At 38.9% G+C, this 27,614-nt stretch overlaps 2 protein-coding genes and 1 pseudogene across 2 annotated transcripts; 1 reads left to right on the top strand and 2 right to left on the bottom strand.

The window, feature by feature from the left end:
* Positions 1–9,579: 9,579 nt before the first annotated feature.
* Positions 9,580–12,218, top strand: LOC129762041 (cholesterol 7-desaturase nvd). The gene is made up of 6 exons (XM_055760011.1): positions 9,580–9,933; positions 10,058–10,480; positions 10,759–10,963; positions 11,021–11,525; positions 11,592–11,883; positions 11,943–12,218. Exons 2-6 carry the CDS (start codon positions 10,214–10,216, stop codon positions 12,102–12,104), a joined length of 1,431 nt encoding a protein of 476 aa, XP_055615986.1. The 5' UTR covers positions 9,580–9,933; positions 10,058–10,213; the 3' UTR covers positions 12,105–12,218.
* An 8,222-nt stretch (positions 12,219–20,440) lies between these two features.
* LOC129763851 (U4 spliceosomal RNA) lies at positions 20,441–20,517 on the bottom strand (annotated as a pseudogene).
* A 1,984-nt stretch (positions 20,518–22,501) lies between these two features.
* LOC129779578 (origin recognition complex subunit 2) lies at positions 22,502–24,792 on the bottom strand. Its single transcript, XM_055787140.1, has 3 exons — positions 24,020–24,792; positions 23,079–23,960; positions 22,502–23,015 (listed from the first exon to the last, which is right to left on the bottom strand). Exons 1-3 carry the CDS (start codon positions 24,630–24,632, stop codon positions 22,579–22,581), a joined length of 1,932 nt encoding a protein of 643 aa, XP_055643115.1. The 5' UTR covers positions 24,633–24,792; the 3' UTR covers positions 22,502–22,578.
* Between the last annotated feature and the right edge of the window lie 2,822 nt (positions 24,793–27,614).

A 27,614-nucleotide genomic window follows, 5' to 3' on the forward strand; every position in this document is an offset into this window, starting at 1 on the left:
ATTTCAGGCGCGTACCAAATAACATCGAACCTTAATAAATTGAACCCAGACTTTAGCAGTATTCATTCTGTAACCATCGGAGTGTCATCACAGTCACTCAAAATGAAGATTTCATTTCTACTCTACATATCGCTAGTTTCATTTTTGTTCTTGCAGATTCTTGCATCGAATTCTGCGCGAGGTAATGTATTCTCTGCTCAAAACTCTAGATATCGGAAGATATGAATATTTTTTTCTTATTTAATTGGCTGCAGCCTTCAATCGATTCACATTGGACTTCTTCAAACTAGCCTACATCCAGGACCCAGATGGTAATTCGATACTGTCGCCGGTTTCGTTCCACACATCACTTTCAATACTTTCCCTCGTGGCCAATAGCAACGTTTCCCGAAGCATTTGCACCAGACTTGGGCTGCCCAAGAATGCGGAGATGATCATTCGGAGCCCTTATGATTGCTTTCAAAGTATACCATGGACGGTGGGAACCTAATCGCAACTTTAGTCGGGTTCTACGGGACAGACTGGATCGGATCGTGTCACCGATGGTATGGTGAAGAATTTCTTCGATCCGGAAAATGTAAAACCGGATGATAGTCTGATTATGCTTAATGCGGTAACCATGAGTGCAACATGGCTTTATAAGTTTGACAGCGGAACTACAAGAAAATCGATATTTCATTTCACCAACGGAGACCACGAGATTGAGATGATGAACCAGGAAGGTTATTTCCGATACGCTTATGTGGACGATCTGCAGATATTGGTGTTGCCCTACAAAGATCACCAGGATCTGGAAATGATGATCATCTAGCCAGAAAACGGATAGTTGGAGAAGGTAGTCAATAGATTAACCATAAAATTTCATCCAGTACTTGGATAGTGTTCTCAGTGAGGTCAATGTTGACGAGGAAGTTCCAAAGTTTTCAAATAATAAAATAACTGATGCAAGCGGCATTCTACGAGCCATGGGCCTTTCCAGCATTTTCGACGAAGAGGTGTTTAACGTTTTTGAACATCGAACCTCCAGACTTTCAAATATTCGTCAGAGTGCGAAGATTGAGGTTACCGAAGCTGGCACTTCAGCAGCAGCTCTTACTGGTGAGTTTCTTTTAAGAAGGCATCAGATAAGTTTAGACATTCCGATGTGGTATTCTTGCTGTTTCATTTACAGAAACCAGACTCACACAGCAAAGTGCTTCTGATTTCGTTGTGGATCACCCTTTCCTTTATGTAATACGAAAGCAGTCTACCAATTTGGAAAAATGAAAATTCGTCCTTGTCTGTAGAAAGAATGCTTTATTATTCGATAGAATGCAATTAGCGAGCCGAATTATGATGTATCCGAAAAGCATTGATGTCTTTGTCAGCCATTCCATGCCAAACCGATTTAGTGGTTCTCAGATTTTCGTCAAAAGTCGTAATTTTGTTCTTCATCGCAAAAAATTAGACACGTGTTTTTCAATTTTTTTATTGGGGTGCCCATTTACATTTAAAGTGGTTTTCGGATTACCAGAAAAAATATAAAAAATATATCGCCCTCTATATTTAACAAAGAAAACTATGAAAACTAACTCAATCAATAATTACGAAAACAAAAATCCATTCTTTCTCTCAAAAGTATTATTTTTTTAAAGAAAACTAACTCATAACCTTCAATTTGATATGTCGATAATCTGAATAGGTCCGTAATTCAAAAGTTATATTTTTTTGTGGTGTAAAAAAGGAAGAAATTTGTTTTTTTCCAACCATCGGTTAACTTTGAAAAATCATAAGACAAAAACGAAAAGAACACCTATCTGATTTTAGGAAATGTTATGTAACAGAACTTCATCTTTCAAGAAAAAATATAAAATAACACAGCGCCCTCTATCTTTAACCGAATAAACTTAAACATATAAATGCAATCAATAATAATAAAAACAAGATCCGTTTTTTCCGTGATCCTCAGCTTTTAGGAAAAAAAAATTTAAAAAATATAGCGCCCTCTAGTCCAAAGCCATGAAAACAATAAAAAACGACTACAATCAATAATTTGGAATATAAAATCCGTTGTTTTTTCCTGCATGTTCAATGTAATGACGGCTAGCTCATTGGCTCAATTCTATATATCGATCATCTAAATCGGTTCATTAGTTCAAAAGTTATAATTTTTTTTAAAAACGGCATTTTTAAGAAAAAGGTAAAAAACAAAGATTTTTCGGACCACCCAAAAAGGGAAATGGGCACCCTAATAAAAAAAATAAAAAAATACGGGTAATATTAAACGATAAAGGCAATAAAGAAAAAAAACTACCACTTTTCACGTAATTCTGAGAACCGCTTTATCGGTTTGGCATGGAATGGCTGTATAGCAAGGGGACCTATTACTCGCAAAGAAAGGAAATGAGGATAACTGGAAATAGGGACAATCAAACACAAAGATTGATAGCTTTAGCTCGTTCGTCGCTTTTGAGTTTTTTGCGGGGCCCAACTTGCGGATGAATTATTCAATGAAGATCAAACTTAGTTTGAAGACAACTTTTACATGATCGAGCGTAATTTTTTTCCGTTTTAAAGATAAATTGACAACGATAATACATCTCTTTTTCTTCTTGGATGGCACTAACGTTCCCGGGGGAACTTTTGCCTTCTCAACGTAGGTATTACTTGCGTCATTTTTATTAGTAGTATTTAGTTGAGATTTCTATGCCGAATAACACGCCTTGAATCTATTCTGAAGTGGCAAGCTCTAGAATACGTGTTCACGGTGGAGTAGGAAGAAATTTCTTTGACGAAAAATCTCCCGGCCAGAACGGGAATCGAACCCGAACCCGGACAAAAATTGCCGATTTTTCATGTGTTTTTGTTAGCATCAATCATAGTAACCCATGAGTCAGCAGAAAAAATTTGACAACTCTATCAGTCGAACTTTAACCGTGATGGCGAAAACAGTGAAGCTACTCCGTTCAGAAGTGTGCGCGTTCAAAGAACAGTACCCCGCCGCGTCGAAAACGGACATCACGCGGAACTTTGTGGACCCCAGATATGCCCGTTCCGACATCCACAAGCACTATTGGACAACAATCAGAGTATCGAAAGAAAGTCCGTTTCCGGACGGCCGACGACCTTGAGCGACAAGAAGCTCCGAAGGATGCTGAAGAGGAAGATCGAGGGAAAAGTGGCTATATCGCTGCGTGTGCTTGGCCAGGAGGTCTATCTCAGCCTATCTCACCCTGGATGGCAACGACTGAAAGGGCACTTCGTATTTTACTTCCCCTACGAAGGAAGTGAGCTCCGAAGTGATGTTTACATCACACACCAAGTTCCTCAAGAAGGTGCTGCTGTGGCTGACAATCAGCGAGAAGGAGATGTCAAAGCCGCTCGTCTTTAGCTCCGGACTGGCCGTGAACGGAGATGTTTATAGTACGAAATGCCTGCCGGAAGTTTCGTCGTTCATCGAGAAATACCATAAGGGCGGAGACGCGTTGTTCTGGCCGGATCTGGCGTCAGCCCACTACTCGAAGCGATCGTTAAAGGAGATGGAGCGGCTGAATATCGATGTGGTACCCAAGTCGGCGAACCCACCCAACGTCCCCCAGCTGCGTCCCATCGAGAATTTCTGGGCAAACCTGAAGTGTAAGATCTACTCCAACAATTTTGTCGTGAAAACTGAGAAGGAATTGATAAACAAAACGAAGGAAGAACCACCATCCAAAAAAAGTCCTTTTTTTAATGCAAACGTTAGTCATAGATCTATTTGACTTAGGCTTATATTTTTATGTAGATCCAAACTATTTAGACTTGTGTATAGAAATGATAAATGACGACTGCTTCTTCTGCATAATTGAATAAACAGAAGAAACGGGTAGTAATGGCTTTAATGGTATTTTTGTGTACATTTTTGAACAGAATGGGGTTCAGGATTCTACCACGTAATCTCATCTAACCCGTTTAAAGGACACAAGTTTATACAGGAAACGGTTTTTTCAGGACTTCCATTTGATGTATCGAAAGAGAAAAAAAAAGTCACAGGAGGGTTGTGTCCGAGACACGACCGCATAGCTGACGTAGGATTCCGTTAGGCTGTTGATTTTGGACATGTTTGAAGAATTACATCGTTAAACTCTTTGATAATGATTTGGTGGGCCTGAAAAGAGCCGTTTTGTTTGGTTTTTGGGTATTGTTTGTTCACTCCACCAGTGTTTACCGAGTGGTTATGACAGAAGGATGGTAAACAGTCGTTGGATGGTGCGTATCAGATAAAAGACACCGAAGTGGAACGAGATATGATGAAAACCGCCCTCTGTGATCTTAGACGAAATGCCTCCTGTGTTATGTATGGATGAAACAAAAAAAACTCACCAATGTAGTATAAGATAATTACCAATACCGAACACAATTATCAATTTTTTCGTCAGTAAACACATGTTACTTTCATATAGAGAAAACATATTTGAAATGGAAAAGGTAATTTTCTTTGATGAGATTTATTTTCTGAGTGTTTATTCAACCAATGCGAATTTGAATTGCTTTAACAACACCTAATACTATATGTAGAGCATATGGGAAATAACTTTTTCTAATATTTCTTCACTTTTCAAATTTTTCTCGCCGTATAAACTTTCCTTTGGTGAAAATGAACACAACAAAACAGACAGCTTAAACCAAACGGCCCGTTCTCAAGCGGAAAGACACCTTGGTGATGTATCTGTTGGGGAATACATTTCGGTAGGAACAAAAGCTCCCCCTACTTTCATGTATTTACAATGCCGATTTCTCCCAGGCAGCTTGGTTTTGATGTCTCTGTTAGGGAACACATTTCGGTAGGAACAAAAGTTCCCCCTACTTTCATGTATTTGCAATGCCGATTTTCCCCAGGCAGCTTGGTTTTGATGTCTCTGTTAGAGACCCGCCGCATGTGTCGTCAATTTCGACCAATCAGAAGTGGATATTTCAGTTAGGATAGGGGTTGAGATTTTTCAATTGTTCGATAGTTAGTTTCATGACATATATTATTTTCTTCAATATAAAAAATTGTTATGTAGTGCCGAAATCGATTGACGTAAAAATTTCATCAATCCATCATGAAATCACTGTGCAATAAGCGTTTGAAATTGGACAATTTTCACGATGTGCTCGATTCTCGATTCTCGATTTTCAATTTGTACCCCAATATGTTCCCGAAAGACGTAATCCTACGTCAAAAGTTTATGGGTCTGGGCCTAGGGGTACGGACGGGATCTTGACATAGGACTGTGATTGTGTGTAATAATTGCATTTGAATTGAGCTTTTTCATTGTTCAAAACCTGCAATTTCTCTTTTGCTATATCAAATGGATGTTCTGAAAAAACCCGTTTCCTGTATGAACTTGTATCCTTTACGGGTTAGATGAGATAACATGGTAGGATCCGGAACCACATTTCATTCAAAAATGTACACAAAAATACCATTAAAGACATTACCACCTTTTTCTTCTGTTAATTCAACTATGCGGATAAAGGTAAGGAGTCATCATTTATATATTAAATATATCAAAGATAAAAATAGCATTGTCTCCTTCGTGCCACGTTTTCCGGAACATCAATCATATCTTTGGAAACTCATGATTCTTAAAACTTGAATGCAGTTTCTTGAAATTTCTTATATACTACTATTTTTCGATCTAATCGGCCAAATGTTTCCCAATGTTTTTACTGAAATTAATACAGACCGAAAAGTACAACTTTTTTTTTCGATGGGGGTAATATGGACATATAGTGGGGAGGATATGGAGAAGTTTGTAATATACGAAGCGTAGAGGTTTATCGCTCGTGAGAGGATTAATTTTATTCAACCAAGGTCTGAACTCATCACGAATGTCCGTTAAATGATGAAAAAATCGAATTAATTCTCCTAGAAGAAGTATTGTGCTTTTTCAGCAGTATAAACGGACAGACCCTCAACTATTTTGCTTTTAGTTCTAGTCGGCTTCTACACAGTCCACTTTTGGCGATTTGATTTCCATTTATAGACGCAGAGCAATTCTCTAGGAATAGATTAAACAGACTTTTCACAGTCCATCTCACTCCCACTGACAACTGTCTGTTTCACCCCACCAGTACAATTGTTTGAAAAGTTTAAATTTTTCACTCACGAATGAATTAACTTTTCCGTACATACCTAATATCGCTTCTCTGTTAACTCGCAAACCAAATTATAACCACCAGCGAATTGAATTTTGGTATTAAATCACTCAAAATGCTTAATATCGGAGCCGCTAAAATTACATCCACAGGCGGAAACATGAATGATTTTCAGTTTTTGTTTACTTTTTCTACATTTGATCAGTATTCATTGTCTTAGGGTGGTTTGAATATTATAGAATGACATGTAGAACATGTTCTTATTAACAGAAATCGGAAGTTCATCATGTATCTATACAAATGAACCACCTGTCCATATTACCGCCACTGTCCGTATTACCCGCACATCCCCTACGGCTATAAAAAACCGCATTGTATTGCGGAATATAAAAAGTGATATCCCCAACCAATAAATTGCTCATATTTTTTCGAATTCTAAATAGACTTATTAATTGATATTTACAGAAACGTTGTTTAGATCAAATATTTTTTATTGAAATGGTATGGACATGAATGAAATTGTTGGTTTTTATTCGTAGAATGCTGCAGGCCTTCATTCCCTTGGATTCGCCTTCATTCAGTTTACCAGCGTGATTTCGACAATAATTTTGTGAATCACTAACGTTAAAAAATGGATGATGATTCCAATGATTCTGATTGATGATTCTAATCGTTGTGATCAAAAATAAGTAGAAAATGGTTCTCATAGCCATTGTACAATGGACCAGGAAGTGTATTAATTCTGACAAATAACATTCTGATCTTTATAGATAAAGGTAAACATCTGGCAAAAGTCATACTGTTGGAAACAGATGCATTTGAAAGGCGTGTACTTCAGCTTCAGAACGTTCACAGTAGGATTGGGTGATCTTGGATCGATTTTCAGAAGAGCGATCTTTTCCATTTCGATTTCCGATTTTTTGGATCGATTCATTGGGTCCGAAAAAATTGTGAAGATCGTTTTTTTCCTTCGTTTTTATTCGATCTTTTTTCCAATATACATCGATTTTAATCTCACCACCTGACAAATGTTATAAACATAATGTCAATATTTGGATTGCTTTCGAGGATGTCAAATTAGTGATAGTGAATAGGATTAGGCGATCTGTTCCTCTCCAATTTCCGATTTTTCGGATCGATTCTTTCTACTCCAAAAAAAATCTTGAAACCCGATCTTTTATTTCCGATCTTTTTGATCGTGATCGTTTAATTTTCAATGAACATTAATTTCAATCTCACCAAAAACCACTCGACAAATTTCATACCCCTTTCAAATTTCATGGACCTCTTTCGAGGTTGTCAAATTAGATGTCGTAAACTTAAAAGAAGCAGTTTTGTAAGTTTGGTCATCACAAAACAAGTGGCCACAAGTTATATTTACACCTTCATCATCCAGTTTTTTTGTGAACTTAATTCTGAGAATGATAATGAGATGCCTTTGATGTTTGAATAGAAATATGAAATGTTTATTCCACGTTTAAAGAAAAGTCAACACTAAGCAGATAAATTGGAAAAAAGCATTCGATTTTTCAAAAATCGATACAGCAAAGATCGATTCTTTGGTACCGATTAAATCAGTGAATCGAACTTTGCGCCGTTTAGAAAATCGATCCATCAAGATCTTTTTCCAGAAATCGCCCAATTCTAGTACACAGTTCAATCAAATTAAGTGTAAACATTAAAAAATTTTATCGTACTGGAAATGTCGAGTTTTATATATAAAAAACAACATTTTCGGGAAATTTTATTGCATTATTTTTCTCTAAAGAAAAGTTCAGCTGATAGTGAAAGCTTATAAAGAATACCCTCCATCGGTAAGCGGGTACAGTGTGAAAATATCACTGGTGAACGGTACCGATTACAATTAATGCGATTGAATAGGATTCTCAAGCAAAAAACGACCATAATTTGAGAGCAGTCAGGACAAGATAATTTAACACCATGAAAACGCCAGCCACATATTTTTGGTGCTGTCAAGGATACTAGAAAGAGTGAAGTGGGAGGTTCTGCTTCACATTTTCCAGACATTGCTTCCTCAGATTGCTATGTTTTTTTTTCAAGAGCGGATCCGATTTTATAAATAAATCAAAAAATGTCTTGATAATTGAATCGCTTCAAAACAACCAGATTTCTAACAGCGTAGAATATATTGTCGTAAAATGGCGAAGGTGGTGGCTTCCGATGAAGCATATCTATCTATCTATATATATAAAAATGGAGTGATGTCTGTCTGTCTGTCTGATTCTTATAGACTCGGAAACTACTGAACCGATCGACATGAAAATTGGTATGTAGGGGTTTTTGGGGCCGGGGAAGGTTTTCGTGATATTTTGAGCCCCCTCCCCCTCTCTAAGGGGGGGCTGCCATACAAATGAAACACAAATTTCTGCATTACTCGAGAATTAATCAAGCAAATGAAACCAAATTTGGCATGTGGAGGTTTTAGGATGCAATAAATGTTTCTATGATGGTTAGACAGTCCTTCCCCCACTCAAAGAGGGGGCTGCCATACAAATGAAACACAAATTTCTGCATTACTCGAGAATTAATCAAGCAAATGAAACCAAATTTGGCATGTGGAGGTTTTAGGATGCAATAAATGTTTCTATGATGGTTAGACAGTCCTTCCCCCACTCAAAGAGGGGGCTGCCATACAAATGAAACACAAATTTCTGCATTACTCGAGAATTAATCGAGCAAATGAAACCAAATTTGGCATGTGGAGGTTTTAGGATGCAATAAATGTTTCTATGGTGATAAGATACTCCTTCCCCCTCTCTTAGAGGGGGCTGCCGTACAAATGAAACACAAATTTTTGCATTACCCGAGAATTAATCAAGCAAATTAAACCAAATTAGGCATATGGAAACTTTAGGGTGCAATTAATGTTTCTATGGTGGTTAGATACCCCTCCCCCCCTCTCTTAGGGGTGGCTGCCATACAAATAAAACACAAATTTCTGCATTACTCGAGAATTAATCAAGTAAATGGGCGGGACGAAGTTTGCCGGGTTAGCTAGTTTTGAATAAATTAGTAGTCCAACACGCATTGCACTTTAGAGATGCGCCTATACCATTGCGGGCCAAAAGTGTATTTTTGTCAGTTAAAAAAACTTTACCGACCTAAACCTAAGTCGAATCCGAATCTGCGTGTCATGCAATTCGGAACGCGAGCACTGACGCCACGGAAGCCACATTCGGAAGTGAAGTGAATCATAAATCGAACCAATTACTCATTGCCAATTTCCACATTTATCAAACGTCAACCGTCAATCGATTCGATCACACCTGGCGTTGGTGATAACTACAACCTAATTACGTTCGGGAGGGGGAGGACCTAAGCACACATAAAATCCACACAAAAAGTTTAAAGCTCTGGCGTATACTGTTATCAGTGTCCGGAACCCTTATCGCCGCGAATCTCATTGCGCGATTGGAAAAATTGCGGAAAAATCATTGTCAATCCACCCTTCGGATCGGACACACGTGTGTGCGCTGTTTTACCTAAAAATTGCGAGCGACTCCAAACACAGGAAATACTTCGAGTGACAACGCATTCAAAAAAATTTAAATTTCAAGGTGCAAAACAGCGGTAAAAAGAAGCGTGATTTGATATTGAGAATACTGATCGCTGATTGGGTTCTCTGCTCAAGTCGCACAAGAGGATTAATGCGGTTGTGAAGATCGGTACAATTGATTCAGAGCATTTGAATTTCTAGCACCGAGAGTTCGATCAGTGTCCCTCTGAATTAATTCATCAGGTCGCTCTTCTTTTTGTGTTTGTCCAGGATCGATCGACTGAACGAGAAGCCACTTATGCACCGCTTGCAAAGTAAGAGAGTGTGGGAGAGAGCGAAAGAGAAAGAAACTGTGGAGGGAGAATTCGGGATCAAGCGAGCATGGAACTGACTGACTTATTTACTCTTCCTTTTGTTTTTCACTTATGTTGGTCTCAGGCCGGAAACTAAACCAAAGCTACTGGGCGCAGTTGGTTAGTCGGACGAGAACAGCCATCGTGAGAGGATTCAATTCGCGAAATCGTCCGTGGAACGAGCAGAAGAGTAGAAAAGGGTTTTTCAGCTGACCGTGGTATTCTTGCGAGTTCTGTTGTTATGGTAGACAAATCGGCACCAACGGAGGAGATTTGCAGCGGTGATTGTGGAAGTGATCCGATGATGTACGCATACTGGATTGCGCGCTGGGCTGGGATGCTTGACGCGGAAAACCACAGCACACAATATGTGCTGGAGAATCTACAACATAATGGCTATCTCTTCGAGTGGGATATTTTGCTATGTAATATCTCCCGTCTGCTGACTGCTCTCGCACTCTTATGGATCTGCTGGAAGTTCTATTACAGCCCGGTGGTTTGGAAAAGGGTGAGTTTTACCATGTTGATTGGAGTATAGCATGATTCTGATTGGAGATTGTCCAAGCGATCACAATACTTGAGATTTCCCTCAGAGCCTGCTTTATGTGATAAGCGGTCATCTTGTGGATCCTTGATTTGAAGATTTTCGCGCGATTTATGATTTATGATTTATGAAATGTGATCCATGTGATTTCGTTTCGTTGAATGAGCCAATGAACTGCTGAACATCGATCAGTTACGGTTACTTCAAATAATTCTATCAAATCTCGCGTTTACTCACAACAGGATCTTACCGACATTGGCTACAATCATGTGCTGGACAACGAGCGGATCGGAAGGAGCGATAAAAAACGCGTGCACACGATCAATCGACTGCGACGGTTGCGTAAGGTCGGCCAACGGATACCGCCTCCCTTCCCAAACGGCTGGTTTGGCATACTCGAATCGGAAACCCTGCACAACGGACAAGCCAAGAGCGTGGATTGTTTAGGTGGGATTTTTTGCTACAATTCATCCAACCCTTCCACTCTATCCGCAATCATTACAGGTCAAAATTTTGTCGTCTTCCGCTCCCAATCGGGGGAGGTAAACGTCCTCGATGCATACTGTCCACATCTGGGTGCGAACCTGGGCGTTGGAGGTATCGTACGGGACGATTGCATCGAATGTCCGTTCCATCATTGGGCCTTCAGTGGAAAGGATGGTCAATGCGTTAATATTCCCTACAGTAAAACCGGATCCGTTCCGAAGGTGGCGAAGGTTAAGAAATGGAAATCACTCGAGGCCAACGGGTTCATCTTCGTGTGGCATCACGTGGATGAAGATGTCGAGCCGTGGGATTTAAGCGTTTTGCCGGAGATTGAGGATGGTCGGTGGGTTTACTATGGGAAGAACGAGTTCCTGGTGAATGCCCACATACAAGATATTCCGGAGAATGGTGCCGATGTGGCCCACCTGTCAGCGGTTCACGGACCAAATATGCTATCGGGAAGTGACATTCGATTCACAAGGCCAAGCTGGGCTGAGTTTGGAATGCACGCGTGGCAAGCGAGGTGAGATAATACCGGAAACTGTTCAATAATTCAATAACATAAATAAGTATTTCCGCCCGTTAACAGTTGGAATGCTCCCGAGGGAACCGAACCGCCGCACATAGCCCGAATGGATCTGAAACACTCGTTTAGGTTTCTGGGAAAATTGGAATTTTGCACCGTTGATGTGAAAGCATTCCAAATCGGGCCAGGCTACGTTCAGCTGCTGATGCAAACAGCTCTCGGTCCGATGGTTGCCCTACAGACTGTCACGCCCGTGGAACCGTTGGTTCAGAAGGTCCTTCATCGATTTTACGCCCCGCGCAATTTGGGGAATGCTTTCTTCCAGAAATTTGCCATCTGGGCGGAGAGTGTTATGGTAAAGATGCTTTTGTGTGGGTTTGAAATGGTGATGAAGAATTATTATTTCATTCTTAGTTTGAACGTGACATGATGATATGGAACCATAAGCAGTTTATCGAAAGTCCACTGTTGGTCAAGGAAGATCGTTTGATCAAAGCGTACCGCAAGTGGTACAGTCAATTTTACTCGGAAAATAGCACCAGCTATACCATGGCGAAGGAGAGTCTCGACTGGTGATATGGAGAATGTATAAACCTCTAGTTATTAGGATAGATAAATTTAAGCAAAAGAGTAATTTTCACCCTAGATTAAGATTTTAGAAGAGGCTATCTGTGATTGATGAATTGTAACGGCAATACTTGTGAATAAATATAAACTGTGTTTATTTAGAATTTAGAGTTCAAATTATGTCGACGCGGTAAAACCATGTAAGCACCCCTACAAGATTCGATTCAACCTAACCTCAAACCTTCCCGAACAGCGTTTCAAATAAAAATCTTCGAATGGCAGATCACTGGAATTATGCCTAAATTTATTTTACGATGCGCTGATGATGACTGGATGACGTGCAACATTGTTTTGTTAACCCTTTATAATGCCGTGGAATCGAATCGACTCCAGCGTCAGAGAACCAAGACAATTTGTTATTTTGTTCCTTTTCACTAAATATTAGACCCGAAATTTTAGGATAAAAGGGGAGAAATTTTATTTTTCGGACCATCCTAATGAAAAAATAAAAAAAAAAAAACTTCGTTGTTCCTGCTTTGTTCTCTACCAGTTTTAAGAGACGAATGAACTCTCAGAGTTTAAAGTCTCTCTAATTCAATACCTTCCCTTCCCTTCTCTACCAGGAAACGGTAACGGTATTGAATTAAAGAGACTTTAAACTCAGAGAGTTCATTCGTCTCTAAATCTACCAGGAAAGAATATTTAGATATGTAATCATGATTTTTGGAAATTTTATCATAAATTTTGTCACAATCCAGATGAAGATTCTATTTGACAATTATTTATGATTTCAATGTTGAGTCGTGATTTTTTCGTTGTCCATATATTGTCCATCATGAAACACACATAAAATATAATAAATAAGCTAAGTTACATTATAGAAATTCATTTTCCATTGCTGAGAATATTTGCACCCAACGATTTGCAAGGATTATCAGTTCCACCACCACCTTATTTCCTCAATTCTAATTACTTTAGTTGTTGTGTACTTATCAAATAACATGTTTCCATTTATCTGAAAAAAAAGATTTTTACTAAGGCTACTTTGAATGGTCAATCAGGAATGGACTTTTTTTTCAAAAATATATATTTGTATTAAGGCTCATATGGCGTCAGCCTAACGGGGCCGGGAGTTCAATATTTCGACAATGTTTGCCTTACAACTATGTTAGTAATATGTAACCGATTACTCGCGGTTGGCTCGAGGTTAGTATTACAAGTGTTTTCGTAATTGTGATGTTGCTGTCTCCAATGCTCTGTACTTTGATAAAATCCATTTATACTGTTGTGTGTTTACTTTTAATTTTTAAATATACTCCAACGTAGTATCGTAAAACTATCCACTGTTTAAATAGATTTCGTTTAATGTGTTTCATCTGAATCAACTAAACTTTCAAGACCACTTTGCTCCTCACTGGTCAGAAATACTTCTTTTCTTTAATGTTGGAGAGCTCCAATTTTTTTCAAAAATCGTTTATCCTTACAGGCTCAGTTATAGAGTGACATATATTTATCATAGAGAGGAGCGGACATAAGGAGATTTGGACAATTTTGATGTTTACACACGGAGAACACTGAATTACAGACCTTTGAACCATGGTTTGAGGCTAACCTTGGGGATAATCGAGTTGGAGACGATTTGACGCTGATAAGAGTTCTAATAAAATCATCAAAATTAACGGATACATCGCAGAGACATCGCCTCTCTCAACAAGACGAATAAATGTTTGAAAGGTGATCAACTGATGCTTCTGGTTAAAAGCAACAATAGTTTTAAGCAGAGGTTGAAATACTCGCCGATTTGAGTGAAAAAACAACCATTTTCGCCCACAGGGAAAAATAGTTGAGAATATAGGAGGCGAGAGAATAGGCCTTATTAAAGAAATCGAATCGAGGATTCGACTCGATCACTATCACTATCACACCGAGTAAAATCTGGAATTATACACTGTTTTCCTAGACTTCTCTAATTCCAGATTTTACTCGGTGTGATAGTGATAGTGATTGTATCGAATCTTCGATTCGATTTCTATAATAGGGCCCATAGAAATCGAGGAAAACAGCTCGATTCGTTACTGTTGCTCGAATGTCAGCGGTGGTGTTGAAATATTTTGAAACGAGTTTGAAATGTTTCACAATGCACAATAGAAAGGATGCCAAATCTTTTTTTGAGACATCTGCTTTGAAAATTATAAATATCTGTATTTTCATAAATGTTAATATGGTATATTTTGGAGAAAATTAACATTCCCTCAACGAATAAAGCTTAATAGGCGTAAGACATGCATGCATGTGTAATAAAAACGACAGCATGGTCATTTGTTCAGTTTGCTTTACAAAAAATAAAATTATTAGAAAATGAACTCTATCTTGTACTTTCATAACTGCTACCTATGAAATTCCGTAAGGGGTCACGCACAAATTTCACTTTTTTTAGCAAAATAATTTTTGTAATTCATGTAATGCAACATATAATTCACTTTTAATGTCGATTTCTTATTGTATTTTATTGGGACACACCCTGTGCCCCTAAATTCTCGCTTGTTGTATGCTAGTGTTGTCTTTACCTTTCCCCTCATGTCAATCCAAACCTGTAATTATTGTTTTGCAGTACATTTCAGCTTTAGCATATGGCATAGAAAGTTTGGTATAGTATAGCAATAGAAAATAAAATTACTGACAAAAGTAACATACTAATACTCGCTAGCAGGAGTAAGGAATTTTTAGGTAGGAATTTCGGTTGAAAGAAATTCAAAGAATATGATCAAATTTACTTTTTACTTATGTAAGTTATATGTATCGTAGAAAAAACACTTACTTTCTGCCATTCCGAACCAAGACGCATTGATGATCTCAGTGCATTAAGCTCCTCACTGAATTCCTCCCACTTTTTCTTAACTAGGATTCTATTTGAATTGCTTCCACAAAAGCCTCAAGCAATGTCTACATTCGCTTTCGTTTCAAAAACTGATAGTGATTTGTTTTTTGACGTAGAACTACGTCTTTCATTAAGGGTTCCAAATCAGAAAACAGCCCAGCAAACATTAAATCGTATAATTTTGCACGTGCCAAGTCTTACAAGAAATCCGAATAAATCATAATCGCATATAATATCAATCAAAGTATGTATCGTGTATATTTGAAATCGCATAAAATGTAAAAACTCGATTTTATATACCATTATCAAATTAAGTCGCATATCGGTATAATAAACATCAATTTTATGATGTACATTGTCGTAAAATATATTTAATCTGCATCATATGCGTATATTACGCTGATGCAGTTTGTGTGTCGTATAAGCGTATAATTTAAATCGATTCAGTACTGTAGTAAATCGTGTTGCATGCTGAAGAAAATCATGAAACAGTAAATCATATTAATGCTGATGCACTCGAAAGTTTTAACCGCTGTTGAATTAAATTGCAGATAGCCGCGCGAGATAGCTGGTGGATGATAATCCAGACGACCGGAGTTCGAACCCATATCGGAGCAGTTTTCACCAAACATCAATCTGTGCCATTTTAAACATTCAATTCCACTTCCAACACAAGTCAATCAAACAATTATTATTTCTACAAACATAAATACTCATATATAAAAATGGCGATTCGTGAGGCTATAATAAACATTTCACGAAAATATTTTGGGCCATTTGTTTTTTTTCTATGTCTGTAATAAATCGTATATGAGTATGGCACAAGTCGCTAATATAGCCGGTCAAAGTTGCATATTCATCCAAACAAATTCGGTAAGCATTTGCCATGTATGTATTTGGCCTCCACTTTTGCATGCATATGCCAGTTAGGCGCATTATATGCCAACCAAATTTTAGGGCATATGATGATATATATATATACGCTTGTTGTGCGATTTAATGTTTGCTGGGAGGTCACGTTTTTATGAAATAAAGTTAACGTTAATAACTATTTTTGCCGCGAACGGATTTTGGCGATTCACATACTAAACGAATCGGAAATTCCGTAAGATTTGTTTAATATGCTATACATTAGAATCCCCTGGTTTGTAAATGGTTAAAATTCATGAAAACTTGAGACGTTTCCATTTTCCCATACATTTGTTCTGTCCATTTGTGTGCTTTCCCGAACAGACCTGTCAATAACGAGCAACTTATCGACGGCCAGCGGAGGGGAAATCGTAGGATTCAAAGTCCCCATGAACAAAGGAAAAGTAGAAGAATGAAGGGGAATACTTGCCTAGAGTATAAACAGTGGATCTCGCTGAGGCAAACTTGGTAGAGGCGAATGAACTGCAAAGTTTAAAGCCTCTTAAAAACAAAGAAAGAAAGAAAGGCAAACTTTCATTCGGCATCGGACTGTTGAGCAATCCAGTTCACTTTGCTTTCGCTGCGCTTCGATCTAAGATTGGACCCCACCAGTGGTAATCCAACTTGGATATCGTCGTTTGGTTTTTCTGTTCGTTTTTTGCGTTATTCGTATCGTGTGTTATTCTTTCCGCGTCATAAATTGGACGCTTCGCGTAGTGTATGATGAGCAAGAAGAAGAGGAAGGCAGGCTCGAGCCCTGCAAAAAACGAACGCATTGCCTGGGGCAATAAAATTTCGAGGCAAGCGTCATCTAATGATGCACGCGATGTTGGTGCAGTGAAAAGCGCTCGCACTGAACCGAGCCTTCGCGAGTGTGACACCGCATCGCACAACAGCGAAGTAGGCGATTTCGGCGCGTCGATCGAAAATGTAAACGCCGTTACCCAGGCAGCAACCAAAATCAAGCTCCCCCCGCTGGTGGTGAAGGCGGTCGCTCTTGACAAACTCATCAGCGAATTCGCATCGATGGGTGTTACAGCAGAGTAGAAGCTGTTCGGCATAATTCAGTCTTTTTCCAAGCAGTTAACATTGTTTGTTTTCCGTCATCATAAGGTTGTGCGTCAAAAAATATTTGGGGAATACCAAGCATCTCGAATGTCTTACTGGAATATTATAAGTTATTTGGGTTCGCGTGCCAGTTGCAAAACTGCCTTCAGCTAGGATTGCATTAGCGCTATGAAGCATTGCTACTGTTTTCGAGGTTATTATTAACAAAAAGAGTTTATTTCGCTTGTTTAGTCACCGAGAAAGTAAATGTCGTTCTGGAATTTTGTATGTGGTTTCGCCAGTAGCAAAACTTCCTCCACTAAGGGTGATAGCTGCGCTTCTCTCGAGCATGAGAAAGAAATACAACTTTTTTCGAGGCCAGTAATATTAACAGAAGCGTTTGTTTTGAGAATAGCGCAAAATGATGAGAAGTGTTTTATATTCCTAGTAGTTTCAAGCCACCAATGTATGCATGCTATGGTGAACGCTTGTTTGGCGCTTGGTTTACGTTGTACGAACGATGTCTAGAGGTGCGATTCCTTTAAGGCAATACTAAATAACATGTAGCATGATATTTGATACTTGCAAGTATTGTCATTGTTGTTGTTTCCATGCGGTGCCAAAGATATATTGATGTAGTTATGATGTAGTTATGAGAGTGGAATAATGGTGCTGGTGCAACATGTATATAATCGAGTCTAGCCGAGTCTATGTAAATCGCGAAAAAGGCAAAAAAAAATTAAGAAAAGCGTTCGAGGTAAATTTTCAATAAATTGCGACTTACGATCAGCTAGTGTATTGTTTTGCGAGGGCAAGAATGAATCATCAATCAATTATCGTCAACAAATTATGCAATGAAAAAACAATTTCAGAGATTATTCTACTAAGCAGTTGTTTCAAAAATTTCACAGCATTATAGAATAATATCCGAAGGTATGAATAAGCGATTTATATAGAATAACAGCGTAGTTCTACGTCAACAATGCGATCGTATCTTGGACACAACCTCCTATATTTTTTTTCTTCTGTTCGCTCATTCTCAGCCACTGAAATATGCGCTGGAAGTAAGTTCTGAATTGTAAATTTTAACATGATGAATATGAATGATTCTGGATTGAACACTTACCTTGTAAAGACTATTCTGGCAGCTCCGTAAAACATATACTGATCAAAACAAACGAACGAATCAAAACATACAACAAAAACGACGATTAAACCAAAACAAACTGCTCGAGAAATTATGACAGTTGTACCGACAGAGCTAGCGAGCAAAATTCTTATCGCCTCGATTTCTATAATAGGGCCCATTATTTTTTTCGGCGAGTAATGATTGCCGAGAAATGGTTTCGTTTTCAGTGACTTCTTGATGCCGATAATGGTTTTTCATTTCTTCAGTACAGCTGAAAACATTGTATGAAAACATGCGGTAACATTGGGTTTCATCGTGAAGTGAACATAAGAGGGCTTAATATTCGCAAAATTCCGACGCTGTCCAAATGCAGGTCGTTTAGATGCTGTCTAAACAGGATAACGTTGATAAAGTTAGCTTTGATTTTTCGCTTCATATTTTCAGCACCAGATGAGAGACGAAAAAGCATTCTTGTTGAACTTCAGCGAAAGAGTTTTTCCCACTTCTTTTTTCTCTGAAAAAGAATTTTCGGTGAAAAGGAAAAGACGGAAATTTGAACATTACACGACTCATCGAAAACTAGATTGATTGACTGATAACTTATCTCGCAGCCGAGCGAGAATTTCGATCTCTGGTTTGAAGACATCTGACTTACTGTGAAGACATTTGATTTTGTGAAGACATTATGAAATATGTGAAGACATTTCGACACGATAGCGTATGTGAATTTTTGAGACATATTATTTCCATAAAACTCTAATTATTGGTCGAAAATATCGTCAAAAGCAAGAGTGCTTTTGTCTCAGTGTCACTCAAGACTTTTGTCTCGGAGTCATTCATTCCTTTTTTCCAAACTTTTCCAGCAGAAAATCCACAAGTACTATATACATGAATGAATTCAACAACAAAGTGACTTTTACTTCAAATTCGGAAGAACGTCAAGCGATCTGAATACATTAGGTCGCATGGATAAAAAAAATGAGTGGGTTATATCTATGATATAACCGCAAGGTTCACGTGGAACTACCTTAGCTTAGCAATCATTCGTTTGTATTGATTAAATTCTTGATTGAATGAAACAGTTTCCAAATTCAATTGAGTTCAATATATTTGCTCTGTGAGTGAAAAAAATGAACAAATGCCGTGTAAAGTCAATTCATTTATTGTGATTGATTGTTCTTCGTTACAAGTAAATTTAATGACGGACCTTTTACGTTTGGTATGATGACTAGAACAAAATATATGTACGGAAGAATTATCAAACGTTTGATGAACCAGCCTAAGGCTGAAAATCTTTCCAATAAAGACAAAAAAAAATTATCAAACGATTATTTTATTTTACATTTCCCTCTGAAGTTTACATCCCAAAAGTGTACATACTTCTCGAATCTCGAATTTGCTTGAAACTGGGAAGTTCATTCGCTTCTAATGGCTGCACGATTTTCCCAGGTTCCTAAGTTTAGAAGATCATGTTAGGACAGACATATTCCACTCTGCACAAAGGCAAGCGAGGACAAATGTACTCGCAGTTTGCATTTATTTGCAGAGCCGATTTCCCCAGAAACCTCGGTTTTGAAGTCTGTGTTAGGGAAACACATTTCAATCGGAACAAAAATACCCCCGATTTGTATGAATTCGCAATGCCGATTTCCCCACGCTTCATGGATTAGAAGTCTGTGTTAGGGAAACACATTCCAGTCGGAACAAAAATACCCCCGACTTGCATGAATTTGAAATACCGATTTCTCCAGGCACCTTGGTTTAGAAATCTCTATTAGGGAACACATTTCGGTGGGAACAAAAGCTCCCCCTACTTTCGTGTGTTCTTTTTCTTCTTTTTGGCTTTAAGAGGGTTTAAACTTTTCAGTTTACTCGCCTCTAGGCTCTTTCGTGTGTTTGCAATGCCGATTTCGCTGCTTGGTTTTAAAGTCTGTGTTAGGGAATATTTTTCGATGAGAACAAAAGTCCCCCTACTTTCATGTATTTGCAATGCCGATTTCCCCAAGGCTGCTTGGTTTTGATGGCTGTGTTAGGGAAACCGTAAATCGGGCCAATCAAAACGATGCAGTTAGGGCGTTTAGATAACGCCTAATATTTTACAGTTATTCAATTGTTTATCTAATGAAAAACATTTTGTTAGTTGCGATAGATGCGTAGAAATATTCCCTATCAAGTGATGCAAACATCTCTCCTATCCAGTACGAAATGTTCGAGCTATAAGCATTCGAAATCTTTCATTTTTTCCTGCATGTTCTGTGTTTAGGTTTTCATTTTACCCTCCATATATTCCGGTTAGACGTAGTCCCACGTCAAAACTATGGATGGGTTATACCTATGATATAACCGCAAGGTTGACGTAGGACTGTCGTTGGCTTAGTAATCATTTGTGTTTTCTCAATTAGCAATAATCGCACCTCGAATGCTCCTCATTGGGTACGATATCGCCGCTGCGCAGAGCTGTTGATTAAATTATTGATTAAACTAGTGAAACAATTTACGAATTCAATTGCAAACAAATCCCAATTTAGGTCAATTCATGCATTATGGTAGTGGTTATTGCAGCAAATAGTTATCAACATTTTGCCAAATCATCAAACGGTATGCGTAGAAGTTCAGTGAGCTGGCGACATGAAGGGGCATGCAGTCTTGAATAACCGAGGCAAAGCGTTGCTTTTGTATCCGCTTTTGTAGACCGTGTTAGCAAAACTCATCCCGGAGTGTAAAAATGCATGGGGCTATCAAAAGTACTGCCGAGATCTGGAATACCAATTTTCCCAATCTGTGTTGGGAAAACACATTCCGGTTTGCAAAAACGCAAGCGAATTCAAAAGTACTCGCAGCTTGCATCTAATTTGCAATGCCAATTTCCCCCGGCTCCATGGTTTTGAAGTCTGTGTTGGGAAAAAAAATTCCGATTTGCAAAAACGCAAACGAGTACAAAAGTACCCGCTTGCATCTTTTTAAAATACCGATTTCCCTTGGTTTTTAAGTCTGTGTTAGAGAAACATTCAAATTTTCAAAAGCGCAAACGAGTACAAAAGTACCCGCGGCTTGTATCCATTTTGCAATGCCGAATTTCCCAGGCTCCATGGTTTTGAAGTCTGTGTTAGGGAAACATCCATTAATTCCTGCGATGGTACCTCAATCGCTGTTCAATTATAACTGAGTGGATTTCCGAGCGGCGCTCGCTTATATACCGATTGGTGATTTCAATAGCCTGTTTTGAAAGCAATTTTAAGGCTACTGAAACAAGTTTTTGGATCAAAAAGTAACAAGTATATAACGCGTAGACATTTTATCTTTCGAATGAAGTGTTTTTCATACCATTTCGTTCAGTTGTTTAGGAGCTATTAACGCTCAAAATCTCGGTCTCCGGCATAACGCTTTCGTTTTCGAAACTTTACACCCCGGAATAGAAATGAAAGACGTAGTCCTACGTCAAAAAAGTATTTACTTATTCAGCCCGTTTCCAAGTAAAGTAAACTTTCGTAGTATTTATTTGAATCCGTATGAATGAAAGTTTACTTTACTATTTTCATTTTAACGCATGTTCGAATTCGAACATAGATTTTACTTTGTCAAACATCTGTCAACTGATTGTTAAGGTTTGGTTCCAAAACGTTTTTTTGGACAAAGCGTGTATTCGCGATGACAAAGCAATAGTGTTGACGTCCGGTGGTGACATTCAATTAGGGCCCTTAGTTTGGGTCCCAATCTCGTTAGTGTAATACCTATCAGATTAGAAGACACGAAGTCAGTTTTCAAATGTTAAAATTTGAATGAACATTTTTACATCATGCTATTTACTTACTTAAAACACTTATTTCTGACTTTTATTTAAACCTTTGTCTACACATATCCAACTTTGTTACTAAAACTTTTCATTATAATATAAAGTTGTCTTCAAAAACAATTTTCGTACAATATTGTTTCACCACCTGCAAAAAAAAAAGTGTTTTTCATTTAAACAGAATGCTAGTTTGGTACGGAAAGGTTAATTTTAAGTCATAATTTAAACCTGGCATCTATGCTTGTCGCATACCTTCAGAGAATTATTTTGTTGTGGTTCGCGTCCCTGATATTTTCCTTTGGGAAACATTTCAGAAACGCTTAAATATATGCAAACGCAATATTGATTTTTGTATAACCAATAAAGTGAATTTACAAGATAGTGTTTTTGGGGCCGTGACAATGTCCAATTATATTCAACCAAATCTTTCAACTGCGTTATTTCTCATGTAAGGATTATGTTCTCTGAAGTAGGAGTCGATTCGTTGCCTAGTTTCCACGGCCTTATAAATGGTTAAACTTTGCAGTATATTCTATACCATAAAATAAACTGAAAACACGGTTTGCCATATCCAAAATTCGAATAAATATTCGAATTCATATGAAAAATAAAAATAATTTAAATACAGGCCATAAACATAAAATTCCATTCAATTCGCTCGCTATCCACAATTTATTCGATTTATTCGGCAACAAAAACAAACACAAAAACATCAATCCCTTATTCTTCACTACTGTTCTTCATTCTCTTGCAAAAATTGCTGCAACAATCCGTGCTCGATTGGAACGAGCAAATTCTCCGCCCCGTCCACCGTCCGTTTCACCCTTACCAGCTTGTGGTCGATGAACTCCGTCAGCTGAGCCCTCAGTGCCAAGTCGGTGCTCACCAGAAACGCCTCCCGACAGTTCCAGTACAGATCCTTGAACAGCATCCCCTGGTACTGCGGATTGCCACCGTTGGCCAGCTGATGCTTAACGATGGCGAGGAATATACCGCGCGAGTTTGTCGTCAGCGATTGGAACACGTTCTTCATCGAGGATAGCGCCAGACCGCCCGAGTTCTGGACGAGCAGCGAGTTTTCGAAGGAAGTTTCGTCAGAGTAGGGAAGCATTGTCGTCACATCCCACCAGGAAAAGTTGTAACAACTCAGCTTGGATGAGTCCCAAACTGAAATTGCGAGTGAATTCGATTAACTTCAATTATGTCTTATAAAAATTGATGATAACCTACTTAGTGGGGTATTGATATGATCAATCGATGCAATCAAATGAATATTGGCGATGCCTGCTAAACGCGCCAGCACATTCTGCGATTTGCTATTCCGCAACATGATTCCGTCCAGATTATGCACAATCAGGAACAAATGCGTATCGGGAAGATAGCTGAACTCTTTCTCGATCATATCGACAACTTCGTGAAAGTTGGCACTGCTAACAGTCATATCCAGAATATCTGCTGTGATAGCGTCCAGAACATCTTTCAAGGACAACGTTGGGAAAAACCCGTTTATTACCACTACGGGTTGATCGGCTAAAACATTCCTGTGAAACGTCTGGATCAGGTTTCGTTTCGAGCCCAATCCGTACAATAGTATATTGAAGCCTTCGTTCATAAGGAATAACCACTTGGCGAAATAGCTTTCGTATTCCTCATGCAATTCTTTTATGGCTCTCTCGTGTTCAGCTGTTCCACGTAATTCCTTCAATACTCGAAACAACTGATCATGCGGTAGCCGGGGAGTATTCAACCGATCCAACGTATGATCCGATGTAATAATTTTTGTGCTACTGTGAGTGGTGAAGTAATCATCACTCTGGACCACATACTGAAGATCAGTCTTTTTGCTGGAGCGTCTGCGGGTCCGAGAGCTTATTCGCTGCTCGACAGGAGCTGAAGTTTTTGCTGCTGCTGCAACAGATATTGCAGCAAATTGAGACCTGATGACAGGACGCTTGGGTTTGACATCGTCCGGTGAAGAATCCTTTGCCTGTTCATCATCATCATCAACCTCATCGCTGTCCTCGTTGCTATCCTCTTCCGAAGAAGGAGCATAGTCACTTTCGCTCACGGAGAAATCCGAGGCATTCTCATATTCAATTATTTTTGAAATATCTGAATGAAATCACTCTTCTTAAACTTTATTGAATAGTAAAATATACTTTTGAATTTACCTTTCTTCAGTTTATTCCTTTCTACATGTGGCGTTTTAACAAGATCCGCTCTGCTTCTGCCTTTCGATGTTGATGGAGTTTTCGGTGTCTTTGGAGTGATCGGTAACTTGTTTACAGTTCTTCTTCTCGGAGTTCCACCGGAAGGTGTCTTTTGTACACTAGATGCCAGTACATTTAGGGATCCTTTCTTCTTGGGCGTTTTGAAACCGTACAATTTTTGCCCCTCGACGTCGGTGCGATCCTCGAAAAGGCTAGTTGCCTTCACTTTGCCTGCCAGCTCATCTAATGCTTGCTCATCCTCCGAGTCTAACTTCGCTACTTCGAGTTCACTCTCGTCGGCATCATCTTGGCTATCCGTCTTCCTCTGCCTGCTGCCCTTTCTCAAAGTGGGTTGGACAAAATTTTCCGAATATCGTTTGGCCGGTGAGCGGTGCCTCGTTGAACGTCTCCGGTTGCTTCTGTCGGATGCTTCATTTGCTTCGGCATTTACCTGCTTTGCAGCCAAGCTTCTTCTCGGAGGTTTAACGGGCGGAGAACAAGCTATCGAGTCGGATTCTGACGAACAGCTGTCCGTTTCTCCAGCGCCATCCGATGAATCACACGCGTTCGACATTATCGCGAGTCAAAATTAAGCGATTGATTAATTCGGCCCCGGAGTCAGAACTAACAACTTAAATTATTAAATTCATTCAACACAAAGGAATTAACGAACTTAGTTTGTAAACATTTGGAAATTTACTTTGATGGCTCCGTTAGCGCGCGGTTTTGGATGTTTGCTGTGCTATAAAAAGTGTGCCATAATTAGTTTAGGAGCATTCCACAAACAGATGGCGCATCGAGCGATGCACTGATAGAAAATATGAGAATTGTTTAGAAATGTAGCAGCAAAGACCAGAATTTAAGGCCGAGGAGATAGTGAACGCAATGCGATGCGGGCGCGGGCGCGGGCTCGTTTGCGGGAAAGTTCTTTCGTTCACGAATGCGGAAACCGCCCGGACCTGACATAGTGAACGCGATGCGATGCGGAATTCAATGCAGGCGAAATTGTTTGTGAAGTGTTTTGCCGCGAGTGAACGCAAGTGATGGTTGCCAGACGATTTATCTATAAATATCTTCACAACCGAACTCATCGAGCTGCTGTAGTTCGTTCACCCAATCGACGTATGCCCGACGCATTCCATGGTCACCACGCTCTAATTTTTGTACCAGTTGGACTTTATATGGATGTAGGTGCAAGTCCAAATGCAAAATTCGCCACAATGATGTGTTTGACAAGCCCAATTGCTGAGCACGCCGTGGAATCGAAACATTCGGGTCATCCTCCACACTGGCAGCAACAGCAGCAATATTTTCGGCCGAACGCACATTACGATGATGCACAGGTTTCACAATATCCGCTACGGATCCAGTTTGTTCGAATTTACGCACTGCATTAGCGATTATGTGCTCTGTAGGCCGTCCGTGACGACCAAAATCCGTCCGTAATGCTCGAAAAACATTTGCCGGTTTTTCATCATTTTTATAGTATAATTTAACAAAATTAACACGTTGTGCGATGCTAAAACGATCCATATTGTAAAATAGCAGACATTCAACTAACGATATGACGCTTTGGTTGACAGCTATGTCAAACGGTTGTCAGCGCAGGGCTGTATACTTTCGGAAGCCCGAAATGGAAAACCCTGTATTATTATTGTTGAATAAGGGTCGAGACTACGGGATTTAACCATTCAAATATTATAATTCCATGATTTTCATTGAATTTTTCTAAATCTAGTACTGGTTCTAGGCATGTTGATTCGAAAAAGGGCATTGCAATTTAAAACTGTTGTAGGTAGCGACACCATGAATAACATTAAATTAATCATTTGTTTGACATTTGACGTGACGGTGCTGCTGCAGGTGACGGAACGTGGACGTTCTTTTCCGTAACGTTCTATGTGAACCGCACATAATTCATCATCAGTCAGTCACTCATCGAACCAAAATAAAAATTGAGTTATTTAAGAAAAAAAAAAACGTAATCACATACCACTGAGAAAAATGTTTCATTTGTTGTACTTTCAATTTAGATTTTCGGTTGAAGCTATTTTGAAAAAGTCAAAGGAGAGTTGTATCCGAGACACGACCGCATAGTTGACGTAGGATTCCGTTAGGCTATCTGAATTACATAATTAAACTCTTTGATAATTATTTGGTGGTCCTGGAACGGGTAATTTTGTTTGGTTAATGGCTATTGTTTGTTCACTCACTCCACCACGCTCTAATTTTTGTACCAGTTGGACTTTATATGGATGTAGGTGCAAGTCCAAATGCAAAATTCGCCACAATGATGTGTTTGACAAGCCCAATTGCTGAGCACGCCGTGGAATCGAAACATTCGGGTCATCCTCCACACTGGCAGCAACAGCAGCAATATTTTCGGCCGAACGCACATTACGATGATGCACAGGTTTCACAATATCCGCTACGGATCCAGTTTGTTCGAATTTACGCACTGCATTAGCGATTATGTGCTCTGTAGGCCGTCCGTGACGACCAAAATCCGTCCGTAATGCTCGAAAAACATTTGCCGGTTTTTCATCATTTTTATAGTATAATTTAACAAAATTAACACGTTGTGCGATGCTAAAACGATCCATATTGTAAAATAGCAGACATTCAACTAACGATATGACGCTTTGGTTGACAGCTATGTCAAACGGTTGTCAGCGCAGGGCTGTATACTTTCGGAAGCCCGAAATGGAAAACCCTGTATTATTATTGTTGAATAAGGGTCGAGACTACGGGATTTAACCATTCAAATATTATAATTCCATGATTTTCATTGAATTTTTCTAAATCTAGTACTGGTTCTAGGCATGTTGATTCGAAAAAGGGCATTGCAATTTAAAACTGTTGTAGGTAGCGACACCATGAATAACATTAAATTAATCATTTGTTTGACATTTGACGTGACGGTGCTGCTGCAGGTGACGGAACGTGGACGTTCTTTTCCGTAACGTTCTATGTGAACCGCACATAATTCATCATCAGTCAGTCACTCATCGAACCAAAATAAAAATTGAGTTATTTAAGAAAAAAAAAACGTAATCACATACCACTGAGAAAAATGTTTCATTTGTTGTACTTTCAATTTAGATTTTCGGTTGAAGCTATTTTGAAAAAGTCAAAGGAGAGTTGTATCCGAGACACGACCGCATAGTTGACGTAGGATTCCGTTAGGCTATCTGAATTACATAATTAAACTCTTTGATAATTATTTGGTGGTCCTGGAACGGGTAATTTTGTTTGGTTAATGGCTATTGTTTGTTCACTCACTCCACCAGTGTTTACCGAGTGATGATGACAGAAGTATGGTAAACAGTCGTTGGGTGGTGCGTATCAGATAGAAGATGCCGAAGTGGAATGAGATATGATGAGAACCGCCCTCTGTGACCCTAGATGAAATGCTTCCTGTGTTGGATGAAATAAAGCAAAAAAACTCACCAATGTAATATAAGATAATTACCAATACCGAACACAATTATCAATTTTTTCGTCAGTAAAAACATGTTACTTTAATATAGAGAAAACATATTTGAAATGGAAAAGG

Source organism: Toxorhynchites rutilus, chromosome 1 (genome assembly GCF_029784135.1).
Source record: "Toxorhynchites rutilus septentrionalis strain SRP chromosome 1, ASM2978413v1, whole genome shotgun sequence".
NCBI classification, from domain to species: domain Eukaryota; kingdom Metazoa; phylum Arthropoda; class Insecta; order Diptera; family Culicidae; genus Toxorhynchites; species Toxorhynchites rutilus.